The 20,742-nt window shown below is 38.5% G+C and overlaps 1 protein-coding gene across 6 annotated transcripts in view; it reads left to right on the forward strand.

Moving 5' to 3' along the window:
- SENP7 (SUMO specific peptidase 7) overlaps nucleotides 1–20,392 on the forward strand; it is a 46,040-nt gene extending 25,648 nt beyond the window's left edge. For 5 of the 6 annotated variants that reach the window (XM_089512372.1, XM_089512374.1, XM_089512376.1 and 2 more), the window contains 13 exons: nucleotides 620–653; nucleotides 3,614–3,784; nucleotides 4,735–4,979; nucleotides 5,668–5,801; nucleotides 9,353–9,469; nucleotides 9,894–10,013; nucleotides 11,510–11,602; nucleotides 11,968–12,185; nucleotides 12,612–12,661; nucleotides 14,700–14,740; nucleotides 14,918–14,986; nucleotides 17,543–17,693; nucleotides 18,936–20,392. In XM_089512372.1, coding sequence (XP_089368498.1) covers nucleotides 620–653; nucleotides 3,614–3,784; nucleotides 4,735–4,979; nucleotides 5,668–5,801; nucleotides 9,353–9,469; nucleotides 9,894–10,013; nucleotides 11,510–11,602; nucleotides 11,968–12,185; nucleotides 12,612–12,661; nucleotides 14,700–14,740; nucleotides 14,918–14,986; nucleotides 17,543–17,693; nucleotides 18,936–19,073 — 1,581 coding nt within the window. In that variant the 3' untranslated portion in view covers nucleotides 19,074–20,392. Of the gene's footprint in view, nucleotides 1–619; nucleotides 654–3,613; nucleotides 3,785–4,734; nucleotides 4,980–5,667; nucleotides 5,802–9,352; nucleotides 9,470–9,893; nucleotides 10,014–11,509; nucleotides 11,603–11,967; nucleotides 12,186–12,611; nucleotides 12,662–14,699; nucleotides 14,741–14,917; nucleotides 14,987–17,519; nucleotides 17,694–18,935 lie in introns of those variants that run through there. The other variant, XM_089512375.1, reaches the window with a different exon arrangement.
- Nucleotides 20,393–20,742: the final 350 nt, after the last annotated feature.

A 20,742-nucleotide genomic window follows, 5' to 3' on the forward strand; every position in this document is an offset into this window, starting at 1 on the left:
GTACTGATCAAAATCAAGATTCTGAGAACTCTGAAACATGTTCCTGAAGGAAACTTGTCTGTTTTGATCAACAGCCTCCTCTCATTTTGCATAGAAAACCACAGGCTAAATTGAATGTACTACTTGTAGAATGCTTGGAATTTTCTTCTCTTCCTATTCTCCTGCAGCTGTCCACCTGACCCCAAAACGAGGAGGTTTCCCCGTGCCCCACACCACCCTGAGCTAGTTGGATAGAATGATTGTTCCTCTTCTGGCTCTGCTTGATTCTGCCACTAGGAGTCTGCCATTAGATACATCCCTGCCTTTGAAACTGAGGGGAGAAGGTCAAAAGAAGTTTGTGAATATGGCATTGAGGTTGGCTGTCCAAAAGTCAAATGATAAGGAACAGAGGCTATTCCAGATTCACTAGATACACATAGTCATTGTAGGAATCACTTTGAGTTGACTGTACGCTTGATGGCTAGGTAAATACTGATGTTGAATACTAAACTTGGAACACCACATTTTAAAGGTTCTGACAAAATAGTGTCATTGTTGTGTGTTATTTTAAATCTAGGAATGAAATGTAACAGTTCTCTTCAAAATACTAATTTTATGTTCTGCTTTTTTTACTTTTAAGTTTACAACTGGATACGTTAAGATCCCATTTGAAGGTAAGATAATTTATATTGTTTAGTCACATTTCCTTTGCAAGGTGATTGGCAGTATCTTACAAATATATTTCATAGCAAAATTTGTATTTGCTGTTTTACTGTAAGCTGTTTGTATACAATCAGAAAGTGCTGTAAAGGTGTTGTAAACTGTAAGATTAGAATACTTGGTACATAATATTCACAGAAATGTCTATATTGCAGGAATGAGAAACTTTGGCGGGTTACAGACCGCCCATTTGGGGTGGGCTGCACCCGCCCCTTTCCCCGGTGTATCGGGGCCTCAGCTGCCAGAACGGCAGCCGCTGAGGCCCCGATCCGCCGCTTTCCGGGCTGCGGGCAAGCGGCAAAAGGCCCCTTCCCCGCAGCCTGGAAAGGGGTGTCCTTGGGGCTTCAAGCCCCAAGGACACCCCGTGACGGCGGGGAGGAGGAGAAAGGGGCCGCTTGGCCCCTTTCTCCTTTGGTCCGCTGGGCGCAGCCATCTGAAGGCTGCGCCCAGCGGACCAAACCAGGAAGGAGCTCTGAAACGGAGCTCCTTCCTGCTCCGCGCTAAGGGCGCACTATGTGTATAGAGGCGGCACAGCTGTGACGGCCGCCACCATTTTGTGCGTGCGGAGTGCGCACTAGGGTTAGGGGGGTGCGGAAGCACCGCCCCTTCCTAACCCTAGTGCGCGCTCCGCACGCACAAAACGGCCTATTTGTAACGGGCCTTTGATTTTAAGATTTTGGACCTACAATTTGCAACAGTCCCACCCAGAATGTGCAGTGGTACCAAACTGTCGGAGCTGTAGTCCAAACTGATTTGAATACCATTAGTGCAAGTATAGTGGTAGGGTATATGTTTCACAAGCCAGATTGGTATAGTGGTCTGAGTGTTGGGCTACAACCCTGGAGGCCAGGGTTCGAATCCCCCTCGGTCATGGAAATCCACTGAGTGACCTTGGGCAAGTCACATTCTCTCAGCCTCAAAATACCCAGTGATAAGTATGCCTTAGGATCACCATAAGTCAGAAATGATTTGAAGGCATACAACAACAACAACCAATATGTGTCACCTACAAAAGTTGCCTGGTTCAATATTTAGCATCTCCAATTGAAGATAGACTAGTTAATAAAGTGAAAGACCTTTGCCTAAGATCCTGGCAAGCCAAACCAGACAATGGTGAACTCAATTGAGCAGTAGTCTGACAAGATATGAGCATATTTGTTGTTGCTCTTGTGTGCCTTCAAGTCAAGTCATTTCCAACTTATGATCCTAAGGTGAACCTACCATGGGGTTTTCTTGGCAAGATTTGTTCAGAGGAGATTTGCTATTGCCTTCGCCTAAGGCTAATAGCATGTGACTTGTCCAAGGTCATCCAGTTAGGCTGAGAATCAAACCCTGGTCTCCAGAGACATAGTCCAACAATCATACCACTATGTCACACTGTCTCTCCATGAGCAAAACTGATAAATGCCGTAAAGAAGCTTCCTTTGTAAAATAGCAACTTTATAGCAATAGCAGCTTCATTTATATACCGCTTCATACTGCACTAAGCAGTCTCTAAGCAGTTTACAACTGTAAGCTAATTGCCCCCAACAAGCTGGGTAATCACTTTAGTGACCTTGGAAGGATGCAAGGTTATCGACCCTGAGTCCTGTGGACATCAGAGGGTCTCTCCTGTCCTTCGCTGACCCTCTCACAGCCACAGGAGTTTACCAGATACCATGCAGCTGAGGACAAGTCTACATAGGGACCACCCAACTCAGTGTTCAAACACGAATCAAGGAACATGAGAGACACTGCAGACTGGGTCAGCCAGAAAAATCAGCAGTAGCAGATATAAACCATCGTGTGCATAAAATGCTGTTTGAAAACACTGAAAGTCTGGACCATCCCAATAACTATCAGGTCAGAATGCACAGGGCAGCCATTGAAATCAGTGAACACCTGGAAAACTTCAATAGGAAAGAAGAAACTCTAAAAGTAAACAAGAGTTTGGTTACCAGTCCTGAAAAACATGAAAATCAAGACCCATCTAATGCAAATGAAAACCACCCAGGGTGAGGGGGGTTTCCCAACAGACAATGGATCATTTATTAAATAGACACCCTGAGGCCTTGCCATTCAACAGCAGAACAATACACAAATTTAACATGTAAATCGCTTTCCTCAACCAACAGTATATGTACCCCACTCTCTTCCATGCCAGCATTCTCTGAAGATGCCAGCCACAGCTGCTAGCGAAATATCAGAAATAAACTCTTTGAGAACACGGCCTCATATCCTGAAAAATCCATGAAAACCAGTAGTTACAAGATGAATTGAATTTTAGCTAATAGACTAATAGATTTTTTTTTAAAGGAATGTTGATTAGGTGATACAATATAACTCAAGTTTAGAATACTTGATAGAGTTTAAATATGGCAGTTTTGAATTAATGTCTCAACTTGTTTATGAGCGGATCTAAATTTGGGTTTGGGAAATGAAGTGATAGACATTCTGTCACTTCCAAAGCCCTACTGGATTACGCTTTAGAGCTGGAGGTGATGGAATACCTTTTCTGCCCCTCACATTGGGATTTCACGATTTTACTGGTTTTTTTATTTGTTAAAAGTTTACTTTCATTGACTCCAAAGATGGGGGAATTCCTTTTGTCTGTTATATGCTAGTGTAAGTAAGTGTCTCCAGTCATTTGGCTTCTGTAAGGAATGAGGGGACTTTGAATCCACCAAGTCTAAAGCTGCTTCCTACCTGCAATTTTGAGGTCAATCACTAGCAGTAGACCTGCAGACCATTTGTGGAAATACTCCTTTCTGCCATGAAAGTACCCTCCAGATTCTTCCATAACCTCTCCAACAAAATGGTTTGGAAATAAGATGCCACCTCTAGTTATTATTAATTTTTAAAAAGCAATGTCCTGTTTGCGGGATTAATTCAATCTTGTATTTCATTGGTTTGTTTTAAATTTTGTTCCTTGCAGTAATCCTTAATAAGAAAATGGAACTGTCAGTGGATTTACTGCATTTAAGAAGGTTTGGACTGTGGACAAATAGTCATCTGGGGAGTAATGTCATCATTTTTCTTTGGCTGTCATCAGATTATGTGGAACAAATTGAAAAGGAAATAGGAACATCTATATTAAACAAGCAAGGTATGTGTGTGTGTGTGTGTGTGTGTGTGTGTGTAGTTAATTAAAACCTACTCAGCCTTTCTTAGAAATGTGTAGTTACATATTACCAGTATTTAGATTTAGTACCTACTTAGAGCATGGTATGTTGGACTACAACTCTGGAGACGAGAGTTTGAATCCCCGTTCAGTCATGGAAATCCACTTGGTGACCTTGGGCAGATCACATTTTCTCAGCCTTAGAGGAAGGCAAAGGCAAACCCACTCTGAATGAATTTTGTATCTTTTTCATTCTGATTAGAAGACAAATTGTTAGGATACTTCTTTGCTGACATTGAAACAATGTGACACACTGATCACAGTGTTACAGTCTGTTTCTAGCTGGTTATTGTATGGTTTATTATACTGTTTTTGTGAGGTATCAGGTAGAAACATTTATTTCACCATGGCCTTGTTTAATTAGCTTGGGGAAGGGCTGTAGGAAGGCTGTGGTGAACTGCTGCCAGCTATTCCTTACACTTACCATATCACCTCAAAAGTGAATCAGGCCTTCAGTGGGAATTACAAACCATGTGTACAGTGTCTTCTTTTTGACAAGAGACAAATTGCATGAACTGCAGCTTATTGCAATCATGCTTTCACATGGGGAGATGCTGTGTAGTGTAGGGAAGGAGCTTTTGCATGGTCTTCCACCATACTCTTGTAGTACCAGCATAGTTAAATAGCTGCACCAATTTTTAAACAAACAATCTAATATAACTTGGCATGCTAAAAAGAACAAAATCATTGTGTTATGCTGTACCCATATGCTGTGAGAGGGTTTGTATCTGATGTAAATGTGAAAATCCTTTAAATATTGTAATCGTGTTTGCAATATTCCTTTGTAAATTAGCTGTGTAAAACATAGAGGACTGGTACACTAACATATTGCTTTTTTCTTCAAACATTGTCCCCCCCCCCCCCCCCTTTTACAGCTAAGAATACTGAATTCATTTTTATTACAAGGTCTCAGCCACTCACAGAAGAAGAACAAATCATACTGAAGAAGATAATTGTGGAAGTGAGCAAGAAGAACTCTTTTCCAGAACTTACTGAATGCATACCATGGGAGCAAGCAATTAAAGAAATTCCACGTGAAGAAAACTCCTTCATGAATTATTGCTATCCCTCATTTCAGCAGCAGTTACAAAAGGACATTTTAACAGAGCAGCCACACCAGGTAAATCAGATACTGTATATACTCATGTATAAGTCTAGAAATTTTAGTCAAAAAATTGACCCAAAAATCTGGATCGACTTATCTGTGGGTCAATGTAAGTACTTTAACTCTTATCAAAAAAGGAACCATGCCCTGGTGAAAGATGAGAGCTTAATATTTTCTAGGAGCACCTAAAAGAAGCATTAACTCCCTTTACGATCTCATCCATCCAGCCTTTAGGGTGAGCACAAATCGTTATGCCTATCAAAATTTTTAAAGATCTTTAGCATCATTTTCCTTTGCTTCATCCTTTACATCCTTTGTTACTTGCTGCTAAGTTTTACCCTCAACTTATCCATGGGTCATATCAAAATTGATAATTCTGACCGCAAAATCTTTATTTATATAGCACTGTAAATTTACACAGTGCTTATAGTCAAGTATGTACGGTAATCACAACTGTTTGAAAGTGAGAAATAGTAACAAGAAAGCTACACTTTCCCAGTAAGAACACTATGTATTTATACACTTTGTTTTTGTGAAAGACAAAAATACTTGGAATTTTAGAAAGGTATTATGACCTGTTTCTTGCAGCCAACATTCCAATCTCAGGGGTCCTATTTGCATTGGCCTATACAATTACTGGTTGAAAATATGGTTGGCTTTGAACATATTACTGAAAAGATAACTTTCTCTTTGTTTCTAACAGGAATCAAAAGCAATCCTCTCCAAACCCAATTACACTCTGCTGCAGAAGCAAAATAGTGGTCTATATTCCTTTTCTATTTCTTGTACTGAGATGAACAGATGGAAAGAGTTGCAAGAAAATGGACCTGTTAAAAAGTATGTGTAGTTGTTTACATGATATTGAAATGTACAGAAGCAAAATATATTGGAGGACAGCATAATTAATTGCTGTAAATTATGATAACTATGCACAAAAGGCAATGTGCTTGCAAAAATTTGAAACAGGTCTGGTTCCTGCACTCCTGTCTCTTAGTTTACCTAGCAATTTGCTCACTTGAGATTATAAACAACAGGATTGTCTACTAGTTAGATCAGCATTATTGTTGTTGTTGCTTTTGTTAAATGTATTTATAAACATAAATAACTTTCTCAATTCAGGACTCAGTGTGGCTTACAGTAGATTAAAAAAGATAGTTAAATATTCATAAACTACAAAAGTTAAAAAGTGATCTAACTATAAAAAAATCAAAACTAGTTCAAACCATAAACCATAGAAAAAAACACAACAGCATAACAAAAATAACAAATAGAAAATGTAGCACACTGTACAAGGCCCATCCCACTTGTTTCAATCAGTCCTCAAAGGCCTGTTGAAACAGAAAGGTCTTTGCTTGTTTGTGGAAATAGAGTAGGGAAGGTACCAGTGTAACCTTTCTGAAAATGGAGTTTTAGAGCCTGCAGGCAGACACTGAGAAGATGCTTTCCTATGTTCACACCAGATGTACCTATGAGAGTGCTGGGACAGAGAGAAGGGCTTCCCCAGAAGATCTCAAAACATGGTCAGGTTCATAAGGGAGAATATGGTCCTTTAGATAACCTAGACCTGTGGCACATAGGGCTCTATGAATCAAAAACAGCACTTTGAATTGTCTGTGGAAATAAACTGACAGCCAGAGGAACTATTGCAGCAAGAGAGTAGTGTGATCCCCGTAGCCAGTTCCAATCAGCAATCTGGCTGCAGCTCTTTGGACCAGCTGACATTTCCAAACACTGTTCAACAGAAGTCCCACGTCACATAAATGACCATTATTGTTGTTATTGTTGTGTACTTTCAAGTCATTTCCTACTTATGGCAACCTTAAGGTGAACCTATCATGGGGTTTTCTTGGGAAGTTTCCTCAGAGGTTATTTGCCATTGCCGTCCTCTGTGGTTGAGAGAGTGTGACTTGCCCAAGGTCATCCAGTGGCTTTATATAGCTGAACTGGGATTCCAACTCTGGTCCCCAGAGTCCTAATCTAATGCTCAAACCATTACACCACACTGGATTTCATTTTTCACTTTACAGTAATCCAGACAGGATGTTACTAAGGCATTTACCACTGTGGCTGGGTCCATTGTCTCTATCAGCTTTATCACACTAGCGGGTAAATGGGATTTAAATGAGAGTTAAACTAGAGAAAACTAGGAAATGCCTGAAGTTTATCACATGACATTTCCTGGTTTTCTCTAGTTTAACTCTCGTTTAAATCCTGTTTGCCCGCTAGTGTGATAAAGTTCTAGGAATGAGCATTAGTGCACAAGCTTTTAATGTGCGAATATGCTCCTTGCCACACCTGAAGTGTAAACATCTAGGTTTAGAGTTGATTCCAAGAGCACACCCAAGCTGAAAATCTGTGTCTTCAGGAGGAGTTAAATCCCATCCAACACAAGATGAATCTATTGCCTTTTGACTACACAGGAACACCTCTGTCTTGTCTGGATTTAACTTAAGTTTGTTTGCCTTAATCTAGTCCATTACCGATGAAAGGCACTGGCTCAGAACCAAAACAACTTTCTTGGATTATGGAGGAAAGGAGTAGAGGAGCTGCATTTCATCTGCATATTGATAGCACTGAACCCCAAAACTCCAGACAACTTCCCCTAGCTGTTTCATGCATATATTAAATAGCATGGGTTACAGAACTGAGCTCTAAGGAAGCCCACAGGCCAATGATCAAGGGGTTGGACAGGAGTCCCCCAGTATCACCTTCTGGTTTGCCTCTCCAAGAAAGAACAGAGAGCCAATGTAAAACAGTTTCTCCAGGTCCCATTCCAGCAAGGCAGCCCGGAAAGATATAATTGTCCATGGTACTGAAAGCTGCTGAGAGGTTCAGCAGAACCAACAGGTACACAGGTTCCTTGTCTAGTTCCCAGTTGGGTCATCTGCCAAAGCCACCAAAGCTGACTCTATTCCATGTTCTGGTCTGAAACCAGATTGAATTGGATCTAGACATTCTCAAGTTGGTATGGAGGAACAATCCACTATGATTGGGTTATTCCCACATGCCAACTGGACTGGCAGGAGTTCACATTCCTTTTTTGTTGCAATCGTTCAGCTTCTTTCCTTCTCCGTTTTTACAATCCTGCCTTACAAACTAGATGTGTTTATCTCTCTCAGACAAACTTGGAGAATTTAATAATTTAGAGTAAGCAGCAAGAGAAGTAAAGAAGAAGAAAAATGGTGAAGAAAATTAGACAGATATAACCTGTGATGAAAGGAAAAACAAAAGTCATAGAAAGTAAGATTAAATAAGATTATTTCCCCCTTAGTGATCAGGGGATGACAAAATAATGGGGGGGAAATGTTACTCAAATGGCCACAAATCTGTGTGTCTGAGCAGGAAAGCGGGATTCAGAAAAAAATATTTATTGTCTCTAGTGAAAGTGAGGTGAAAGAGTTCCCTTATAGCTGGGAGGCTATCACACGTACCATTGCCTGAAAATGAAGTGTTAGAAACTGGCCTGTAGAATGATAAGATTGAAAGTGGCCTTTTTTATTAATGGTTTTTTAACTGCCTCCTTCAGGCAAGCTAGAACTCTACCTTGTTTTAGTAAGGCATTGAGCATTCCCTTTACACATTTGGCCAGTCCCCCCCCCCTGGCTTTTTAATGAGCCAAGGAGGGCAAAGACCTAACACATGTGTGGCATCTCATCTCTGCAAGTGTCCTGTCCTGTCCTCAGTTTGCACAAATTGAAAAGTATCCATTATCACTGGACAAGCAGGGGCCAAAATTACAGTCAATGGATCTGTTTCAGTTATAGCATCCAAATCAGAGTGTATCCAAGAGATTTTATCTGCAAAGTGCCAGGCAAGTTGTTCACAGTGAACTGTAGAGTGACCTGCATCCCCTCCCCCCTTTTGAGCCTCTATTTAAAAGACCCCTGACCACTTGAAGGAGTTTTGCCAGCTGGCTCTTTGCAGATGCAATGCAGCCAATGAAGATATTTTCCTTTGCTGTCTGTCAGAGTAGCCACTCAGATGTCCTATAGCCTGTGTTTTATCAGACTTGCTTCAAATTTTCTGCCAGTGTTGGTGTAATTGCCTTGTTTCATCACCACTTGGAAAACCAGGGGGCCTGTTTGTCTCTACTTTGTGAGAGGGGTTACCTAGGAGCTATTACAACCATTGCTATGCCCATTTCATCATTCCAGAAGTTGGCTAAGATTTCAGCTACTACGGCAGCAGGAAACTTTCCAAGAGCCATCAAGAATCCATACAGATCCATAACAACAGCACTATAGACTGTCCCTTCACTCCCAGATCACACTCCTCGCCTACTACAGAAATCAAGATCTAGAGGGTGCGCAGCAGCATGAGTAGAACTAAATACTTATGATTCTCTTAACCTTGGACTTCCAGGATGTTTGTTGTCTCTTTTTTTCCAGCTTAATTGTTTATCCTCCCCCACCTGCCAAAGGGGGACTAGGTGTCACAAGAGAAGATTTGGAATGTTTAGAGTATGGAGAATTCCTCAATGATGTGATCATTGACTTTTACCTTAAGTAAGTAATATATATGATAAGTTCATTTTGTTCTCAGATTCATTTTGTTCTCAAGTGGTGACCACTTGATGTCAAGGCAGTCTTTTACCAGTGAATGCCAGGACAAGAGACATTGTGGTTAAATAAAGTTTTAGTATTGGGACTAATTTTTCCCCCTTTATAAGGAAAATTTCCCCCTTAAAATAGTATTTCTTTTATTATTTATTTAAAATATTTCTGTATAGCCTCCCAGTCTACAAGGCCCCCTGGGGCAATGAACAAATAAAAACCAATTAAAACAATTTGTTGTTATTGTTAACTGCCTCTGAGTTGGCCTGACTCATGATGACTGTGTGAGACAGTTGTGAGTTCATGAAAAGAAATAAGTTCGTAAAAAGTTTCATTGTAAGATGTATAATGTGTGCATCTTTTATTGTTTTGGTAGGTATCTGTTATTGGAAAAAGCCCCCAAAGAACTTGCTGACCGCTCACATATATTTAGCAGTTTCTTTTATAAGTGCCTGACCAGGACAGAAAAAAACTCTGAAGAAAATCCAAGCCTTTCGTAAGCTGTATTTTAATTGTTGTTAGTTGTTAATTCTTGTGGAGTCAACATATGGTAACCAATAAATGAAAGACCTCAAAGAGCATCAGGTATTGCAAAGTCAGGAGCATACTACCGTACATGCCAGTGAACACTACAGGAGTCATAAAGTACAAAATTCTTTTCAGTTAATAATTGTTGACTTCTGCACTTTCATCTCAGTTTTTAAATTTAAATTTAATTTAAATTTTCTATGAGCCAGTAAGGCATGTTTTTTTCAGTCTTTCCCCACATATAAGTTAAAGATAATGGGAGACTTTCTGAGGAAAAGGAAAGGTTTGGGAAGAGAAGAAGGAAATGCAGCAGCTTTTAAGCAGATAGAAAAAAAGGAAGAAAACCAGTGCAGAGGTGGCAGTGAGTGAGGTGGTGTCACTGACTGCTCCCCAGCAGATCACGGTAACCGACAGTAAATTAACAATTCAAGCCCAGATGACCACAAATCAGTGTGTCTCTGAGGTAAAAGCAGATAAAATCTTAAAGAAAATATTTCAAACAACCAGCAAGAGTGATTTGGAGTCCATATCACCAGTTTGTTTAAAGGAAGTAAAATCTCAAGTGAGAATTTGGGCTTGATTTTTCTAGGATCCATTTATTGGTCATTTCAGCTGTCCATGGAATCCACAGAACTCTCAGCACCACATTTCAAATTAGTTGATTCTCTTCCTGTCAGTTTTCTTCGCTTTTACAACCATACATAGAAATTTGAAATATATTTAAATGCATTAATATGCTTCTATCTTTAAACTGAGTGAAAGAAGTGAAGTCATCAGATAATGCCTTATATGATGCTCTGGACTGTAGCTGAAAGAACTAAGGGAAACAGTTGCATTCTTCCCCAGTAATACCTAGACAGGACTCTCAGTTCAGCATTTGTGTCTGTGTTTCTTCTGAAGCCTGTCCTAGATTTGTGCAACATAAGGTAATGTTTCTTCCAGTGCAGTCCTTTGTTTTTTTACTCAGAGATTAGTCACACTGTATTCACTGGGTTTTATTCCTAAATAAGTGTGCATAGTACTGCAGCTGTAGTTCCTTCAAACAAATTCTGGGTGTGCTTGTAATGAAAAATATAAATATATCTCTATGAAAAAACTACCATTCATAATACACACTTTAGATATTTATATATGGTCATTGCTCAGAGGTGATGAGAGTTGTAATCCAGTAATCTGGAAAGCCCCAGTTTGAGGCTAGATTGTTTGGTTTCCAAGTGTTGTCTCAGTCATCTGCGATACTGAACTCACTCTTAAAAATAGATTGCAGTTAAACGATTCAACTGGTGGACTCTGCTGTTCTGGACAGTTGACCAGCTTATCTGAAAAGGAGGATTTAGTTTTCTTGCCAGTTAAGGAGTATGTAAAATAATTTAGTTCTGCTCTGATGGTTTGGGGAAGAAGAATAAATATGTTTCCTTCATTATCTGGTGAGCAGTTTGAAACTGTTGTTTTATATCTTTACAGAATAGCACAAAGACGACACAGAAGAGTAAAAAGGTGGACTCGCTATGTAAACATTTTTAATAAAGACTACATCTTTGTACCTGTGAATGAAGAGTAAGTTTGCTGCATTAATTGGAGCCTCAGCCTTTTCCCCCCTTTTTATTCGAGTTCCAGAAGTTTTAGCTTCTGTTTGTTATGTTTGTATTTTATGTCTAGATGGGCAAAAAGATGGAAGTCTTCTATAGTGCATACAGGGGAATAAAATCAGATATCTGCATGTTTCTTTTCTATCATGTAATTAGATATCATGATGAAGGTGTAAAAATTAACAGGGAAATGGCCACATGATTCCCACCCCCAAACTGAGCATCTTTATTATTGTATCTTAATGGAAATTAAAGGGAATGGCAGGGAAAGGCATATTCCATTCATTCCTATTGGAATAGCAGGTCCTGAATTTTTCTTACTTTCCTTTCCAGGTCTCATTGGTACATTGCTATCATTTGCTTCCCTTGGCTAGAAGAAGTTATATATGAGGATTCTCCAGACCAATGTTTACTACAGTCAAACTTCCATAGAATTCCTCATCAGACAGAAATTAAAAGCGAGGCTGTTAGAACAGAAAGTGTTTTGGTCTTCAATAATACCTGGAATGATAAAGAAGAACCAGACATAAATAGCAACCTACAGGCTAGTGGTAATGACCTAAGACCATATGCTGGATAATTTTATGTGGTTTCGGGGGCTAAACATATTGTACAGAGATCTCTTAAGAGATTGGTTGGTGGGTTTTTTTTTAGGTAAGCAGTTGATTTCAGAAAGCAGTTTGCAGCTATGTACACTGGTAAAAATGATGTAATGGCATATGATTACACTAGTGTTGTGATTAGCTCTCCATAAAATTGATCTCGCTTCTTTAGATAATGAGGAACCTGAAGGGGAGTGGATGGTCCAAGCTTGCTAGCTTATTTGTATGTTTTAGTTTTTCCACTTTTATATTACTAATATTATAAATAAACCACATTTATTTATTGTGAACTATATAGGAAAGATGCCATATCTATAATCCCCCCACCCATAGTATGGTTTTCTTTAACCATACATTGTTCTTTTATCATTTTAGATATTCAGCCAGCAACTGTATCTCCAGGACTGGATTCTAGTATGTCAAAAGTAAGTGCCTTTGTCCTCATTAAGACTATTTTGATTTACTAAATTGAAGTATAAACCTTTTGCTTATGTATGCACCTCCTTCACTCTTTTGTGACATAAGCAGTACAACCATATTTAATAAACCATCTTCATTCCTGCAGCAAGAAACTGTGGAAGAACCTGGGACATTAACCATACATCAAACATACATCAAATTGTAATTTCTTGGTGTAGAAGGTATGGGAAGAATTCCTGAATTCTTCCTGCAACTGGCAAAGGGAAAAATGAAGTGACTGAATACATGGGAAAATATCTTATCTTGCTTTATTTAATGTCCTGCCTTTCTTCTGACAAGGAGACTTACAATATGGTTAAAATAAGACACAGCTAAAAACCTGATGATAAAAAACCCATCATATTAAAACACCAATAGTTTTTCAAAACGTAAAAATAAATAAATAAATAAATAAATAAATAAATAAATAAATAAATAAATAAATAGCAAAACAAAAAGAAAAAACCAAAAAAAAACAAACCCAAGACTCCCTACAGCCCTACTCATCTGATATCTGCCTAGCATGTGGAAGGGAATTTTATACCTTGGGAACATCCCCTGAGAAGTCCTTGTCAATGAATGTCTAGACGAGTCCCTTATGCCATAGCAAAGTATAATCCAGACTGATGGAAAGGTGTGGTTTGGTTATAATACATATGTGTATGCCGTGATGTTATTTTTTACGTGATTTCCCCATGCTTTAAGAGTTTATAAAACACAAATAACAATGTATGTTAAATTCCTTAACAAATAATTAGGTTATGTGCAATAATAAGGTACTGGTGTAGACATGGGACGCGGTGGCTCAGTGGTTAAACGCTGATTCTGATGATTTCAAGATCGGCAGGCCGCATTTTAAGGCCCAAGTGCCACATGACGGAGTAAGCTCCCATCACTAGTCCCAGCTTCTGCCAACCTAGCAGTTCGAAAGCATGTAAAATTGCAAGTAGCTAAATAGGTACCCCTTCAGTGGGAAGGCAACAATGTTCTGTGCAGGCATGCTGCACACATGATCACAGAACCATTTTTGACAACACTGGCTCTTCGGCTTAATAATGGAGCTGAGCACTGCGACTGTCGGCTTGACAACCTTGTCAAAGGGGAAACCTTTACCTTTTACCTTTACTGGTATAGTAGCTGTTGTTTCTGTTGTTCATAAAAAATAGATAAAATGGTGGAAATGAATGAAACGAATTACTTGCTATAATAACAGTCTATTACAGAGATATTTTTAAAACTGCACAGCATTTCTTCCATGAGGGCAAAGAAAGATAATCTTTTCAATATTTCTTTAGAAATATTTCTGTTGGCTTATAGAATAGTTTTTATTGGTTGAAAAATAGCAAATATCACATCATACCCAATCTGTGTCCTACAAAATTCATACAACAAGGATCTTATGATGCTTAAGCAGATCCCTGATGTCCTTCACTACATTCAGAGCATCTAAAATGAAATAGAGGTCTGTTACAGACTGCCAAAATAAAGCTGCTTCGGATCTCTTTGGAGGTATGCTTTTTAAATGATGCATGCACCCTAAGAATCTGGAAGCTGCACCAAAGCTGCACTCCAGTGCTTAGGAATGGAGTGTGGCTTTGGCGCGACCTCCGGACTCTTAGGACCCATGCATCATTTAAACAGCATGCCTCCAAAGAGACCCCAAGCAGCTTTATTTTGGCAGTCTGTAACAGGCCCGAATTACCTACAGCAAGATCAAATACTGATGCTGTTATTTTCATTTTAAAATATTTTAGTTATAATATCAAAACTAGCTTTTTAACTGTGACATGTAACATTTAACTGACAATTAACACCATTTGAAATTACAAATTCCAGACTTCCATAGCATTGAGCCATGACAGTTAAAGTGATGTCAAACCACATTATTTCTGCAGTATAAATGCAGCCTTGAGGGCTAACCAATTATATAGCTATCAAATTCTGAGATTATTTGGTTCTTCTATTTTGTTTTTTTTCTGATTTTAATTTGTGAATGTTTTTCAGAGCTTCTCAAGCAATTCTAAAATCAAGAAAGTTTGTAAAAGGTAAGCATTTGTATTTGTAATAACAGTATAATATTTGGCTTTTATTAAATCCCCAATAACAGTTCAAAAAGTCACCTAAAGTTTCCCATATGATATCAGAAATAGGAATGGATATATTCAGCAATGGAAGATCTTATTTATTTATTTATTTATTTATTTATTTATTTATTTATTTAGGCCATGTATCCTCATCTTAGATTCTCTGAAGGCGAGTTCTTCAAGGAATACAGTTCAGGTCTTGAGAGAGTGAGTATTTTATTTGATTCTACATTTTAACAGATGATGTCAGCTTAATTTATAGGTCACAGGATGCTCCATAATCACATAGGGAAATCCTGTAACCCTTAGAATTCTTTGCGTGCCCTACTCCAGCAACATTTCCTCCCCCATTAACCAAAAGATGTTTGGCTCCGAGAAGGTTGCAGAGAGGCTGTGCAGACTGCCCCTAGGGAGCGGCCTGCAGCCACCTTCAGCTGTGCTAGATCGAGGCTGTGGCAACCACATGCTGTGGCCCTGATCTGGCCTTTCCAGGGCGCAAAAAAGAACCACAAAAAGCAGCTCCTTTTTGCACCTTGCAAAGAGCGTGATAGCTGCAGTGCCACGGTTTTACAGTGCTCCTTCAGTACTGTGATGTGTGGATACAGCACCAGAGGAGCACCGTGACGGCACGCCCCGACTCCGCCCCCAACCTGGCCTTTCCTGCAGTGTGCACAGCCCCAAAGTTTCCCCACCTGTGTTTTCCTTGCACCAACATTAAGTTTTCAAAATAAGCAATTTTTTATCTAGGTTTACAAAGTAAAATATATAATGTTATTGGGGTTGTAAAGACTGTAAATCTAGCTGTAAGGCTAGATATGTTGTAAACATCCCGGAAGCTTCAGTTAGTACAAAATATGGCAGCCAGACTGGTCACCGGTACATTTAGGTTTGACCATATAACACCTAAGCTGAAATCTTTGCACTGGCTGCCTATTCGCTTCCGAGCGCAATACAAGGTGTTGGTTATTACCTATAAAGCCCTACATGGCTTGGGCCTGAGTTACTTGAGGGACCGCATCTCCCCCTACGAGCCGCCCTGCACACTCAGAACATCAGGGAAGAATCTTATGGAAATTCCACCTTCCAAATATGTTTCTACATCCCAGATGGCCTTTTCAGTGGTGGCCCCGCGAATCTGGAATAGCCTTCCTGAAGAGCTCCGTTTGACGACCCCCCTAGAAACATTTTTAAAAAGGCTTAAAACCTTCCTTTTTGTCAAGCCTTTCCCCCTGATAAATGAAGTTATGTATGTTGATGCCATTGATTCCCTGCCTTACCTTGCTGTAGGATTGTGTTTTTAAATTTGTATAACTGGATTTTATCTAGAGATGTTTTGTAACATTTTGCTTTTTTTAATGGTTGTAATTGATTTTCTACGGCTGTAAACCGCTTTGATCTGTGGAAAAGCGGTATACAAATAAAATTTATTATTATTATTATTATTATTATTATTATTATTATGTGTGCAGCAAAGTTTTGTAAAACAGAAATGAAATGGAAGATACTGCCCATTTTAGATAAAAGGAAAAATTACTGTACATGATTATGCCAGTTGTAACCATTTAAGAACATTACATAGTACATTTCTATTGTGCAAGTGTGGGCTAGTATCTATACTACAGCTGAGTAGCTGGTGAGTCAGGGTTCAGCTGAGCTCCAGATTCACATGACCTATTATGCAGTTTTCTCTGGCATAACCATCTTTTATTTATTTCAGCTGATAAACTCTCATGTGAAAATCAAATCAGAGGCAAATGAGAGTGAGCTGCTGAGGCATTTGAGGAGAAAAGTGTTTCAGCACTTCTGTTGTTGTTCAGAATGGGAAGCAGAAGATTAAAATGCACTTTGTCTGTGTCTCCTTTCTCACTGTAACAAGTTAGGAGAGAGAACCTAATATTGTTGGCCTTTCCAACATTTCTCAACTCGGATATTTAAAAAAAATATATAGTTGCCAGTGAGAAAAGTTATGTATTCCGGTAAAGGGTTATAATACTCCTGAATCTGCAGAATAAGCTGGTTGGGAATCATCTGCTTGCACTCCAAGGGGCTGCATGCAGGAAGGTTCCATTCAAAGAGCAAGGCCTTGGGGGCCTCTGCTTTTAGTAATTCTACTGTACTGGTTGCTGTCGAGAAAAAAGGAATCCTAAAACACAACTTGGATCCTGGGCACAAGTACGGAATAATATGTCCAATTAAAACAAAGTATGAAAAACATACCCTTCATACAGGTTAAAATGAATGAAGTTAACCAATATCAGTAACATTTGCTGCTGAGACCTTTGTCCAAATGCCTTCTTTATTGAAGGGATTTTCCTGGCAGTAACACTCCAGCCCTCCCATTAAGTACAAGTATTTCAGTCATCAATAAAATGTTCTTGTTCAGGTGGATGTTTCTCTATGTTATCTTTTTTAAGAAACAACATCTGTAATTCATGATTTTATCTGCTGTTCTGTTGTACTATGATGCAACTGATTGTACATCATTCTGAAATCCTGATACAATATGGAATCCTGAAACTGTGAAGGACAGCTATTTTAAAAAATATTAACCAAGTGTTTAAACATAATTTTACTCATAATTATTTTTCAAGTGTCCACAAAGAGCGGGTTGGATTCAGATGAACTTAATCACATTTAGGTCATATTGACATGTGAAATTCATGTGTGAAAGCCAGCTATGGCTAACTTTTCATACTGATTTAAATGGGACACAAGGCAGCTAAATCTGGATTCACCCCAGTAGCATTCTCTCTTTTGTTACAGATATCTAGAAGCAGAATGGGAAGCAAATTGCAAAACATGTCGTGAGTTCAGCAAATCAGTGATGGTGGATTTCTGTCCAAGAGTCCCCAAGCAAGATAACAATAGTGACTGTGGAGTATATTTACTGCAGTATGTGGAGACTTTCTTCCAGGTGCAAAGAATTACACTGCTGTTTGTGGTTTTTCTTTTACTTTTCTGGATAAAACTATTGAACCCTTCCTATGACAGGCAACATGATGACTGGAAAGGGCAGTTTTGATGGATTCCACTGATTCATGGAAGGAGGTGTAGATAAGATCCATTATTTAACTCTTTTTAAAAAAGGAACCATATCCTGGTGAAAGTGTAATCTGTCCTGGAAGCACTCACACACACACACACACACACACACACACACACACACACACCGCTCTCTCATCCATCCATCCAGCCTTTAGTGTGAACACAAACAGTAATCCAAAGAACAATGCAAATTCTTTGGCATTGTTTTCCTTTGCTTCATCCTTATGTGCCCCTAGATTTTACCCTTGACTTATCCATGGGTCATATTGAAATCCTTATTTTAGTCCCCAAACTTGCCCTTGACTTATACGTGTGATCTACTTATTGTCAAGTATATATGGTAGGTATTCTGTTCCTATATCTGCCTCTTAATCAGTCTAGTTTTTAACAAGTGATGTAGGATTGATAAATTTGGTGGAACTGATTCTCTTGGTTTCAGGCAAACCTCTCAGCTTCAAAATTTAACCAGTTTATTCTGAAGCCTGCAGCTTCATAATTTCAGAAATAAAGCTTTGATCAAGTACATATCCGTTATTATTATTATTATTATTATTATTATCATTAATTTACACAGTGCTGTACATACAATCAGTAAAATAGATAAAAATTAAACCTGTCCATGGCGCACATTCTACGAAATAATACCATAATACATATAAAATAATACATAACAATACAGGAAAAAGTTGATTGAAATAAGGCAGGCAACAAATTAAAAACATCAATAACAATCACACAATGCCTGGGAATACTTCCCTGAACAGGATGGTCTTCGACTCAGTTTTGAATGTTTTGCAGTCTAATGTTGGGTGGGTGGCTGGGCCTGCCCTATTCTAGGGCCTTCTGTTTGGGTTACTTGCTTGTTGATCCAGGTAACTGCTGCAGTCACAGTTCTGTCCATCAATGAGCAAGTGTTCAAAACACCATTAATGCATGAATTTGTCTACTTACACATTTTCTTTAAATTCAGTTCATTGAAAAAAAATGTTTATTTCAGGTAACAATTTATTTAACATTAGTGAAATCTGGGATTTTTGCCAAGAGATAGTTGTATTTATCTGTAATCTTCAAAGTAAAGTAATCTCTCTCTCTCTCTCTCTTAAATCACCAGAGCCCTATTGTTAACTTTGAGTTTCCAATGCACTTGGAGCGGTGGTTCCCCCGCCAAGTAGTGAGAAGCAAGCGGGAAGAAATTAGAGACTTGATCTTGCAACTTCACTTGCAACAGCAGAGTGGCAGCAAAAGCTAGCCAGATTTTTCTTCTGATCTTACAAAAGAAGAGTCTTGCCAGAAATATTGGAAATCCAGTCAGCAACATTTATGCTTCCATCCTTGAAAAGATGAAAAACTGCGCACAATGTTGAATATCAATGTTTATATGAGGCTTTATATTTGATTTGAACTTGCAGGCCATTCTGGGGAATGCAGGCATGTGGATTGCAATTATGTAATGTAAATATTTGTAACATTTTCCAATTTGATGTTTATATGCATAACAGAAATGTGCTGACTATTTCAGCTCTAAGTGATTCAAGGGGTTCATTCCTACCCTTTTCAATAGATCTTGAAATGTTAGAACTGAGCCTACATGAGAGAGAAGAGAGTCATTATGATGCCATCTTAGAGATTTTTTCCACGTTGAGAAGTCATACTGAGTACTCTTCAAATAACATAAAAGATGCAGTGAAAAAGATTTATGTTTGTATTTAATATTGAAGAAGATATAAATATTACTCATCTGCTTCAGAGTGCTTGACATATATAAACTTTTTTCAGGCTTTGATGTGCTTTCTATATTACATTTCTAAAACTTGGAGACTGGAAAAATTACTTTTTGGCCTACAGTTTCCAGAATACCCCAGCTACTATGACCACTAGCTATGGGATCCTGGGATTTATAAGGCACAAAACTAATTTAAGAACATGATATGGAACTGCCAAAAATGTAATGGGTTTTGTTTGGGGTGCCAGAGGAAGCAGAGGCAATGTCATTTTTTCCATTCTAATGATCATTTAGCCTAGATGTAAAGTCCTAATCTTTCTGCTGTGCAGTACTTAGTATGAATACTGTGTATTTTTATATATATTAATATAAGGTATAAGGCCATATGGTCTTTGCTGTACTGGGTACACATGTAGCTTACATCTGGAGAAGTGTCATCCTGATGAAAGTTATTCTTTGTGTTTTGTGATATTTATATCAGAAGTGTGGGGAGTAGGCACTTTTACCGCAGTCCTGTGCTCATAGCTGGGAGTAATCCCCATTGAACACATTTAAGCCAATTGATGTAACAAAGTCAACAGATTTTATGGAAAGAATAATCTTTGAGTTTAAAACAAACTAGTACTTTGTTGTTCAAAAGATTTATTGTGGGTATAGACAGTATGTGTTGAAAAGTTGAATACTTGTGAATCTCCCAAATAGTTACACTTGTCACTAAAGCTATTCACGGAATAGGTCTAGAGAAGTAAAGTTCTGTGAAGTGGTCACATATTTCAATTTGGATTGGGTCCATATTTGATAAGCTAATAGCACTGACTGAATAAATACAGATATTTTTTCAGAAAGATTTGTGCTCAATTATCTGCATGTTTCTGCTGTGCTTATTAAAATGGGATAAGAGAACTACTGCTGGACATAGGATTTTTTTTCTTTTGTTTAGTATCCAGCAAATACACTATTACTGTGTTTGAACACTTTTTTTTCCTTTCAAAACTTAAAATTACTATATTGTAAGTAGTATAGCATTAACGATCCATATAGAATAAAAACCCAGAAAGCTTGAAGTGAAAATTTATTTTAGCACAGAAATACATGTTGTTTTCTGTAATCAACATTCTTCTTATATTAGATCAGTGCTGTTTCCTTAGTACCTGACAAAAATGTTGACTGCTAAAATTTTATTGTCAAGCACAAA

The sequence above is a fragment of the Sceloporus occidentalis genome, unplaced genomic scaffold, assembly GCF_023333645.1.
Source record: "Sceloporus occidentalis isolate IW3139 unplaced genomic scaffold, rSceOcc1.0.p SCAF_2, whole genome shotgun sequence".
Classification (NCBI taxonomy): domain Eukaryota; kingdom Metazoa; phylum Chordata; class Lepidosauria; order Squamata; family Phrynosomatidae; genus Sceloporus; species Sceloporus occidentalis.